The sequence below is a fragment of the Filicampus tigris genome, chromosome 10 (genome assembly GCF_054856515.1).
Source record: "Filicampus tigris isolate MCC_2025a chromosome 10, RoL_Ftig_1.0, whole genome shotgun sequence".
Classification (NCBI taxonomy): Eukaryota; Metazoa; Chordata; class Actinopteri; order Syngnathiformes; family Syngnathidae; genus Filicampus; species Filicampus tigris.
Genome location: NC_141226.1, coordinates 14,332,501 through 14,343,776, shown reverse-complemented (window position 1 = coordinate 14,343,776; position 11,276 = coordinate 14,332,501). Strand labels below are relative to the sequence as shown.

Genomic DNA, 11,276 nt, shown 5'->3' with positions numbered 1-11,276 from the left:
GATAATAGTTTAGTAGGAAGTCACACTATTTGTCATTAACACCTATTGAAAGTTCAGTGGGACTTTAAATGATTCCAATTTGATTATCCAAAACGACTATGACAGTTACCAAACTAACGAAAAACAACAACAAATGTATTTAATCCATTTTGGTGTTGCCTTCAGGCACTACCTGAAGTTGCAATAATCATTATTAAACACCTCTGTATAATTGTTTAAAACGACATTAAGAACAAGTTGGATTATCAAAGAAACAGAGGGACAGTTGCAATGCCAATTTATTAAAACGTCAAACCATCCAAATCAAACCTAGTTTTGCTTTCAGGGACCGGCCGAAATCGCTGAATTCCTTATACACAAAAACGGGTGGGTTTTTTTTCCCCTCTATGTTTGAAATGCCCTCATACGAATCCAATATGATTAGAGGAGATGACACAACGTTACTAAAAAGATACATAAGTACATCAGAGGAGCTGCCCGACATTTCTCCTTCCGGTGTCTTCAAATGACGAGTGGCCATTGAACGCAGCGGTGCCGGCGCGCCTGCGTCATGACGACAACCCACCACCGGTGACGTGTTGTGGGTTGTGGCTGCCCGGTGGGAGTGGGGTTGTCCCGGGTTGGCTGAGAGAACGAGAGCGAGAAAGGAGAGGAGGGGGCTGGGGTTTCGCGTCAAAAAAACCCACCTCCTCCGCATCCTCACAGACGCACCCAGCAGGCAGGCAAAGCCGCTCGACGCATCTGAACGACCACCATCAGGATCAACACCTCCCGCATAATTGCCTCAACATGGATGACAAATTGTGAGTTATTCTTTAACCCACGCAGCATCCATGCGACACACGCGGAGCCCTCCTCATCCGCTTGTCATTCAAACGTGATCAGCCGATGGAGCGGCGTCTCTAAACGCGTCACGCCGCGGGCGTCGGGGTTCGATTCTGTCGCCTCTGAGCCGAACTATCCGCGAGCCAAATGTAAAATTGGCCCAAATAGCGCAGGAGTACGGTCGAGTTCATCTGGTTCAAGCGAGCTTGAAGGGAATTTGGGGCTCATGTGGTCCTGCGTGACGTCATTCATGGACTTTTGGAAACGGAGAGTCATAAAAGCACCTGAGAACAGGCTGAGACATTCTGTCACCGGGAAGGCTCATTTCTCAGCATCGGGGTTTGAGATTTTCATTTATGCTGAATAATGGCTAAGGTTTTCCACAAGATCTTTCATTTATGGAAACTTCTTGAAGATTAAGGGCATTCATGTGATGACGTCACATAAGAGCATTAAAAAGCAATTACGTCACAACACTCAGTAAATCTCCACAATCAGCGTTCACAACCACTAGAAGCCATATATCTCTTGTGTAGGGCCAAAACCTTGTACCTCCAAAATAATCACTTTCAGGAGACCCCAAGAATGGCAAGTTTGTTCAACCATTAGCATTGCATCGTGAGAGAGAGCAAGCCATTTTTAACACCTTAGATTGGTCAATAATGTGTAAAAATAACACATATGCGTGTGGAATGACCCGTAGTATAGATTTTTGAAAAATATTAAATTCACCAAAATGTGGTTTATGAGGTTTTGGCCGACACCAGCGATATATGCAGTTAGCTAGTTGCCTATCTAACTAAACAACATAATTACCGAAGTCATTTTTAACTTTGATTCAACTGGGCTCTTTTGTGTTCATTAAATTTGTCATGTTTTTATTCCTGTTTTCTGGAAACGTTCAAATTTGACACTGTTGTGCTACTAGGCTAACAATTGAACATGATATGCAAGGTTGGTTGCTGTAATGTGCTGCGAAGTATTAAGTGGTGTGTCCAAGCGAAGCTCAACAGATTAAGAATTGTTTACTTAACATTAAAGATAAGATTCTTTACTTAACACAGTGCATGCATAATATACTGCTATGTGTCCCTAAGATAGGTTTAAAATAAATAAATAAAAAAAAAGCGTTGGACCAGTCTTTGTAATATCATGGAGCTGTCATTAAGGAAAATGGTTACATAAAACAGCGCATAAAACAAAGTGTGTATGAAGTTACGATTGTTTACTCAAGATGGTTCTATTTATGCCGCTTGCTACACTTCACTGAACTACAGTGACGCCAATACGTATTGGGCAAGTTCACCCATTTGAAAATATAAATGTTTGTAATTTTCAACACATCAAGCGTGAGGGACAAAAAAATAGAAAAAAAAAATACAGCAAATCACATTGTATGATTTTTAAACAATTTATTTGTGAAAATGGGTGGCCAATAAGTATTGGGCAGCTAGAAAACAAACAACTCAAAGACACCAGAGATAAAATTGTTCAATTGCACAAAGCTGGGATGAGTCAAACTGCAATTGGTAAACAACATTGTGAGAAAAGATCAGTTGGAAACATTATTAGAAAATGGAAGAAGTATAACATCACAATTTCCCTCCTCGTGGGGTTCAAATGATCCTGTGAACAGTGAGGAATCAGACCAGAACTACACGGCGGGAACTGGTCAATGATTTCTGGGACCACTGTCACAAAGATGACAATAAGAAACACATGATGTCCTGGGGTGAAATCCTGCATTGCCGCTATGCAAAAAATTATGTAAGGGGCTGTTCTGAAATTTGCTAAAGACCATCTGCACAATCCATTGGAGGATTGGGAGAATGTGATGTGGTCAGAAGAGACCAAAATTGAACTTTTTGGTTGAAACACCGCTCGTGGTGGAAGAAGAAGAAGAAGGCTGAGTTGCATCCCAAGAACGCCACACCTACTGTGAAGCATATGGGTGGAAACATCATGCTTTCGGAATGCTTTGCCGCAAAAGGGACAGGAAGACTGGTCCGTATCAATGGTAAGATGAATGGGGCCATGTATTGCGACATCTTGGGTAAAAACCTCCTTCCCTAGGTCAGAGAAATGAAAATGAAACGTGGCTGGGTCTTCCAGCATGATAACGATCAAAAGCACACAGCCAGGAAAACCCAAGGAGTGGCTCCATAAAAAGCATATCAAGGTTCTGAAGTGGCCTAGCCAGTCTCCAGACCTCAACCCAAAATCTGTGGAAGGAGTTGAAACTCCGTGTTTCTAAGGGACAGCCCTCAAACATCACAGCTGAAGAGATCCATGCAGAGGAGTGGGCCAAAATACCAACAAAAGTGTGTGTAGACCTGGTCGAGAACTACAGGAACCATTTGACCTCGGTCATTGACAGCCAAGGCTACATTACAAAGTATTAAAAAGTAACTTTTACATACTGGCTATCCACTTTCACAAAGTGTTTAAATTCATGCAATGTGATTTCCTGGATTTTCACGCTGGATGTGTACCTATGATGAAAAATACGAAACTCTCGTATCTCTTTAAATGGGTGAACTTGCACTTTTTTAAGTTGCCAATACTTATTGGCCCCACTGGATAAAGAGAAGAAATTGGATTGTTTTTCAAATGTGCATATCGATAGATTTACATCGCTGTCAAAATAGAATGTTTGTGTTTAGTAAAGACATTGCATGACAGGCAGTTACTATGCCTCCCTGGAATGCAAAAGAAAAAAACATTAGTCCAAGATTAGTGCAGGTAAACGAACTTCTTAACTCACCTGTATTTATAAGGCACTTTCAGACAACCACCGCTGTATACAAAGCGCTTTGATTTTGATGTCATGGAAATGAGATTTCCGAAAAATAAGGGATTTTACTGTTTCACGTGCTGATATTGTCGCTGGCTCGCTGCTATACCGGGATGTGACAGTGCAAGTGTGGATAGTTGTACTTACAGTAGATGTCTCTGTCCTTGAAACTATATACACACATATAAATATATATATATCCATACATATATACACACACACATACATATATATATACACACACACACACACACAGAGTACATATTTGTAGTGCATAATAATAGGCTGCTCAAAAAAACAGGAAAACATTGCAGCGGTTCATACGTGGATGACACTGTCGTGGAAATACTTTTAAGATAGAATGCAGACAGTGTATAATATGCTGCGTTGCACAAAAATCCCCAACACTAAGAACACTATTCAATTGCTTTTTGTCCCGTGCAGCAACGACGAGTTTCAAGCAGCGGCCGACTGGCTGATGTCCAAGACGTCCTCCCGGCCCACCGTGGGCATTGTGTGCGGCTCCGGTTTGGGTGGCCTGGCCGAAATGCTCAAGGAGCGCCAGGTCTTCAAGTACGCCGACATCCCAAACTTCCCGCAAAGCACAGGTATGGAGCGCTTTGAACGAGTGTAGTAGCATGTGTGTGCACGTTTGGCTGGCTCATATAACAAATAGCACGTGTGTTGTGTCGCATTTCAGTACATGGTCACGCCGGTCAGCTGGTTTTCGGAACGCTAAAAGGAAAGGCCTGCGTTTGCATGCAGGGCAGGTTCCACCTGTACGAGGGATACCCCGTCCAGAAGGTCAGGAGATGATGCAAGGTTATCGATGTTTTTGTGATTTAAAAAAAGCAAAAAAAAAAAAGGCATGTTTTTATGATTTAAAAAAAAAAAAAAAAAAAAAAAGCAAGACAACAAAGAAGTTTTTATTCCAAGATTTAAAAAAAATAAATACAAATTAAATATTTGTTTGAAAAAACAATAATAATAATTTTGGTGGCTATCAGTTACCGATTCAAACAACGGAACTGACAAACCAAGCAATATTACAACGCTTGCCTCCCTCCTGTGATGTAGACAGTTGAGACGGAAAAAATAAGCCGAGCTCCAAAATGGGCCAGATGGGATTTTTTGTAAACCTCATCCTAGTGTTGGGGGATATGGCAAAAATATATCACGATTTAAAAAAAAATAATAAAATCACGATAATTTTATCATGATTCTTTTTTTACATGTTTTTTTTAGCTATCATATCACGATTTTTGTTGAATAAAATCATGATCAGGATATTATCATGATTCTTTTTTTACATGTTTTTTTACACTAATTTGCACATTTCTGACCATTTTCCTCATGTTAAACAAATAAAACATGTTTAAAATGTGTATAAAACTCTACAAGAAAAAAAATGACATTTTAATTAACAGATTTTAATTTGAAGAGTGACAATTTTTATCAAAATGTGCAGTGAATGTAAACATAAAAGGTAACATAATGTAAACATAAAAACACAGCTCGTAACGCAGGTCTAGTACTTTGAAGAGTCTTTTAAAGCCCTCGTTTTCCACTGTTTTAATGGCAATCATATCTTCAGCAAGGTAATAACTCTCTGCCTCAGTTACGTCTTTACTCTGCTTGCTTGTTTTTTCATATGGAGTGCTCTTGTTAAATGACTGTGTTACCGTGGGTTGCGTTAGCTTGGAGCTAGCGGCTGAGTCTGGCTGATCTCCGTTTGCTTTGGCTGTCGCCGCTGAAGTCGGAACCGAGTCTCTGCAAAATTTGCAAATAACTGATTTGCGCTCTGGATGTGGAGTTTCTTTTCGGGACCAACTCTGCTTCGTGGTGACTTTCGGCTATACAAGAAAAACAGGGAGGCGGGGAGTGTCACGTACCGTGCACTGTGCGTGCTGTGATTGGTTGGTCGGGTATGCGTCGGCTGCTTTGAGCCGCCATGGAGCTAAACTGTATAGAATGTGCCCCGTAGACGATCAGACGATCTTTCGGCTTTATGAGATCGTGAACACGTTAAACCGCTTAACGATCTAATATCGTCATATTGCCCACCCCTACCTCATCCCCAAAAAAAGCCCTTAAAGTGGAAAACACTTTTTTTTTTTTTCTCAAGAATATGTTCCGAGCAGGCCCACTAGTTGAAACAAGGCATTCTGATTAATATTGCGTTTGTGGAATATGAATCGAGCAGCAAAATCCCCCCCCCCCTTTTTAAGCCATCTCTAGGGGCGGCCATTTTGCCACTTCTGTCAACTGAAAATGACATCACAACTGCTCAGGGCTCAGGTAAAGACCAATCACAGCTCAGCTTCAGAAAAACCGGTCAGCCGTGATTGGTCGTTACCTGAGCCCTAAGAGTTGTGATGTTATTTTCAGTCGACAAGTGACAAAATGGCCCCCAGAGATGGCTAAAAACGGGTGGATTAACTCTTATTCCACAAAAAATGATCAGCATGCTTTGTTTCATCTAGTGGGCATAGTAAATATATTTGAAAAAATATGTTTGGGTTGACTTCCCCTTTAAATCACTACAGGGTTACAATGTAATTTTTACAAGCATACTAATTATATAAGTGCCAATGTTCAGCCCGTTTTGAGAGAAAAAACACTTTTTCTGTTCAGTTTTTTTTCTTGACTTATTTGACTTTTTTTCAAACCATCGGAATGCTTTAAAGCTTAAATTCCTTTTTGTTTTTAATTAAATTGTTTTGGTATGGAATGGTATGAGTCTATAGTATTTTGGCAGCAGTGGAAGGCGTACGTGGTGCAACCGTGACAACGTAAAGCGTCTTACCTCCCGCAGGTGGCGCTGCCCATGCGCGTCTTCAAGCTGATGGGTGTGGAGACGGTGATCCTGACCAACGCGGCCGGAGGCCTCAACCAGGACTACAAGGTGGGCGACATCATGATCATCAAAGACCACATCAACATGCCGGGATTCGCCGGAGTCAACCCGCTGGTGGGACCCAACCGTGACAGGTGACACGGCAAGGCATCCAGATTACGTTCAGGTCGGCAACAAAATTAGCCGTCCTTCAAATTGCCCATTGGAACTCTCATTGGGCTCGCAAGCTTTAGGAGAATGGGATTCTTTACGGATTTATATCGGTTTTATAACTTACAATGTAGAGCATTTTTTTCTAACAAACTGTATTCCTCCCTAAAGGAAGGGGTCCGAAAATGTGCTATTACATGCTACAGGACCTTCACAAATTAGGAAATTGGGGGAGCGGGGAGGTAAACTCATGGATATCATGGATGGACTTTTAATAGACAATTAAACACAAGCAAGAGTGAAAATAATGAGATTGTCCCCGTTCAGTCTTCAGTCATATTTTTCCCAAGTATTTCACAAATCCTGCCAAGAAAGGTAAACTTACGAGCATGACCGTATATACTAGGGCTGTTCGATTTTGCCTAATAAGAAAATCCCGATTATTTTCTCTCAAACCCGATTTTACGATCACGATTTCTTTGTAAAATAAAAAATAATGAAAAATGAAGTATTTTGAACGTCTTTTATTTAAACTTAATTTTTCTTTCTTTGAACTCAAAATGCCAGTCAATTGAACTTCATACACACAGAACAATCCATTGGGATTAACTGCATTTTACTTACACAATAGATTTCAGATCTATTCTTAATTAAACCAATAATGAAAGAAGAAAGTGCATACATCTGAAACGAAATCATCAACATGAGAGAAGGTAGACAGTCAAGTCTGTAAACCAAACAGTCTGTCAGCAAGTCATTTTGCCAACCAGCTAGTGACTAGCCTTTCACCTTTCTCCCTGGTCTTACCGAAACATAAATCAATGATTAGTGCAAAACTGTCACTCAATAATACAATGCACTGTCAAGCTTAAGTGCGGATGCATAGTCAGGACTGGACCAGTGGTCCGAGGAGAAAAAAAAGGGACGACTTTCAGACGTTGAGTCACTTGCTCACGGGTTGTATTGTACATCCGGGTCACACACTACACTACAGACCTATATTTTCCCGATTTATTAACTAAACGCTCACTTGCCTGAGACAATAGCAGAATCACAGGTATCGCCATGGATGCTGTCGTTGTTTCAGACTACGCGCTCATGGGAGGAAGCGGAAATGCAGAGGAAACTACGGTGGCTTGGATACACCAAAAATAACAAAATCGAACGTGCCGATTTGAACGTTTTTAACATCGTTTTATCTCGAAAATGTGGTTACGGTTCAAAATTGCTTAATCGAACAGCCCCAACAGTAACCCTTTTTTTCCCGTAAATAAAGTTGTATACTAGTGTATTTTTATTCTCTAATGATTTAGATTATTTTCTTCAAATGACTTAAATCCTAATTTTCTGACTGTCTTCAGACATTTTTTCTTTTGAAAATAAAAAATAAAACTTAATCTCAAAATGTTCAGACTATTCTCTTGGAAAATGTCGCAATTAAAAAAAATATAGCCCCAAATATATACAACTAACATTGAAAAAATAAATACATTTTTCTAGAAAAGTACCTCAAATTTACCGTTGTTTGTATTTTTTGGAAATCCTGAAAAAAAAATACTACTTTAATTTCGTCATACGCAAGACCTTTTTACTGAAAGAGTCCAACAATTTTAGCCCTCGAAGTAAGACTTTTCTTAAACGTAGATCTTTTTCTCTGGAAAAAATGTTATTCATTTTTTCTCTCTAAAAATAGCTACCCATTTTTTGAGAATTTTTTTTAATATTCTTTCTATAAAACCAATATAATAAATTCCAAGAAATACGTTTTCTCTAGAAAAACACAGCTTTTTTTTATTCTTGTCATTTTCTGACTTTTTTTCATCTAAGTTAATTAAATGTTTTCCCCTTGAAAGACATTTTCTCCTAAACCAAATATATTCTCTAAAAAATACTTGTTGGTAGGTGCAATCTGTACTCCAAATTTGATCTTGAGCCAAGCAGTAACAGTGAAGCATCTGATGACATTTGGGGATATCGAGTTTACTGACATTTAAAAGCTAACAAACAGGAGGAGCAAGTTTAAATCACTTGCAGCTACTGCGGACTTTGTGGGCACTGTGCACACTAGCAGTCAGCCGATATATGCTGGTCCGGACATTTATACTGTTGGTAAACTTGCCATTCTCCTATCAAAAATTACGGATAAAAGTGTTATAAGTTTAAATGTGTTACAATTTTTTTTTTCATATGATATATGGTTTTATATGGTTACATATTATCGCTGTCCTGTGAAAAACACTCCAATTTTGGAAACTTTTTTTCATTTTCACTTTAATGCAATGTCTGTAACGCGGAAACATGATTCATGTAAAAATAAGTAAATGAAAAAAAAAATGGAGATAAGTGTTTTTCACATAACAGCGACGATATGCTCTTTCTATATAGTGGATTCTCATCTATTGACTGTCTGTGTGCAGGTTTGGCGTGCGGTTCCCCTGCATGTCGGACGCATACGACCGCGAACTGCGCAAGCTGGTGCACGGGGTGGCGGCCGAGCTGGACTTTTGTGACTTTATGCGTGAGGGGGTCTACTGCGTCCTGGGGGGGCCCTCCTTCGAGACTATTGCAGAGTGCCGCATGTTACAGCAGCTCGGGGCCGACGCCGTGGGTAAGTATGGGCCACTGCTACATTGCAATAGATTAGAGTTGTGGCGTTCAACTTTTGAAATGTTTTAATTAAAAAAAAAAAAGATATGGTCGTCTCCAGAGCTGTGCATTCCGTCTATGTGACAGACCGGTTCGTCTATCCGTCACTAACGAACGTCCGTTTTGCTGACGAATGACGGGGAAAAAAAAATTAAAATAGACGAATTAAGCATAGACGGAAACCCCATTTTAAGTCCGCCATTCATCTGCAGTCTGTCATTAGTCTAATTTTCGCGGCGAGGCTTTGATGGGCGCGCTGAGCGCGGGGAGGAAAATAGTGAGTTGTTGTTGGTTGGGGGACAGATTTGAGTGAGGGACCAGGTTGTCATAGCAAGTATGCAGGCTTCCAAGGCGCAGTGAGTCACTATAGTCCAGCGGGGGGTGCGAGTGAAAGTTTAGTCGGACTTGCCGACGGACCGCAGTTTAAAATTAGAGGCGGACCGGCCAATAGTAAAATGCCCAGCTCTGGTCATCTCGTAATATTCTGTTCAATTAAAAAAATAAAAAAGAAATAAAATAAAATAAAAAAAAGCTTGTAACATTCAATTTCTGTTACATTCTTGTTCCTATCTTTAATCATGGTGTGCTATTTTTAACGTAACATTTTCTCGTAACGTTTTGATGTGCGTCGTGCTTCATTTTATGATTGTGCAGTGGGCTAAAAACGTTTATCCAAATAGCATAAATAATAAAATTCAAATATTACAACAGTATTTCAGACAATACAATAGACTAAACTACTGTTTCGAGTGTATGCCATCATTTTACTCTAAAACAAAATACATTAACAAAATGAGTCATACGATACCAAATCGTTTGCCATTATACTGTCACTCAAATTAAGAGTAAGAAGTAAGAATAGAAGCTATAGTTTTATTGCCACAATTGTGACATTAAAAATTATTCCAAGTAACCCCACTGATGTTTTATTTTAATTAATGTAATTTTAAGATCTTTAATACTTCATTGAACTATGGATGACAAACCCGACCATTTTGATACTAGGGACTGGCTTCCGGTCATCATTTCATTGTTTTGGCCAATATTAACTCTAAAAAGGTAACATCGACAAATCATTTCAGTTAATAAAAATAAAACAACACTCTGCAAAGTAATTAAAAATGTTTTGGCGTGAAGTAAATTGTACAAATCTTGAATCACCGAGCTGTACTGTGGCCCATTCTGTTGTTGCCTTCAGGGACAGTTTGAAACTGTAGATTTTAAAATTGTAGTATTTATCTCAAAACAGCCAAGTGGTTGGTCAATGAATGTTTAGTCTAGCTATGTATCCAGATAAGTCCTGGGACAGTCTGAAATCGTGGCGTTTACCTCATGCAGCAACACACAAATTAATCTGTTCACGTTGCCTTCAGGGACAGTCTGAAATGACAAAACTGTTGAAAAACAATTCAGTGTCACTGGTCCATAAATGATCCTATCATACCCTGTTATGACTCATAGACTGGTGATGCCTTCAGGAAAAATTGGAAATGAATGTTGGTCTCTGACTGACTATCCAAATGTTTCTCTGCACGCTGGCGCAGGCATGAGCACGGTGCATGAGGTGATCACGGCGCGCCACGCCGGCATGCGCTGCCTGGCCATGTCGCTCATCACCAACCGGGCGGTCATGGACTACGAGAGCCAGGCCAAGGCCAACCACGAGGAGGTCCTGGAGACGGGCCGCCAGCGGGCCGTGCAGCTGGAGCGGCTGGTCAGCACGCTGGTCGGCCGCCTGGAGCTGTGCCACAACAAGTCCTTGTGAGGACGACGAGTTTCTTTTATATGGCCATTTAGAGGATTTTTCTTATACACACACAGAAAAAAAAAATTGCAGGTATGTTCCATCCATGCAAATATTTATTAACATCAAACCCAAAAATGGGCTCTGTAGCATCCCCTGGGATTTTTGTTAGAAAATCTAGCCACCAAAGCCAGTTGCATTTAAGAGTATGAAATTTTAGAGTAATATCTATCATGATTAGACCCACAAAAACGCCTCAA

At 40.1% G+C, this 11,276-nt stretch overlaps 1 protein-coding gene across 1 annotated transcript in view; it reads left to right on the top strand.

The window, feature by feature from the left end:
• The first annotated feature begins 605 nt into the window (after positions 1-605).
• The window catches only part of LOC147140944 (purine nucleoside phosphorylase-like), an 11,765-nt gene continuing 1,094 nt past the window's right edge, over positions 606-11,276 (top strand). Inside the window, exons 1-6 of the mRNA XM_086043028.1 lie at positions 606-803; positions 4,064-4,227; positions 4,320-4,423; positions 6,435-6,610; positions 9,044-9,234; positions 10,817-11,276. The exon at positions 10,817-11,276 is cut by the window's right edge and continues 1,094 nt beyond it. Coding sequence (XP_085899154.1) covers positions 790-803; positions 4,064-4,227; positions 4,320-4,423; positions 6,435-6,610; positions 9,044-9,234; positions 10,817-11,037 — 870 coding nt within the window. The 5' untranslated portion in view covers positions 606-789 and the 3' untranslated portion in view covers positions 11,038-11,276. The remainder of the gene's footprint in view (positions 804-4,063; positions 4,228-4,319; positions 4,424-6,434; positions 6,611-9,043; positions 9,235-10,816) is intronic.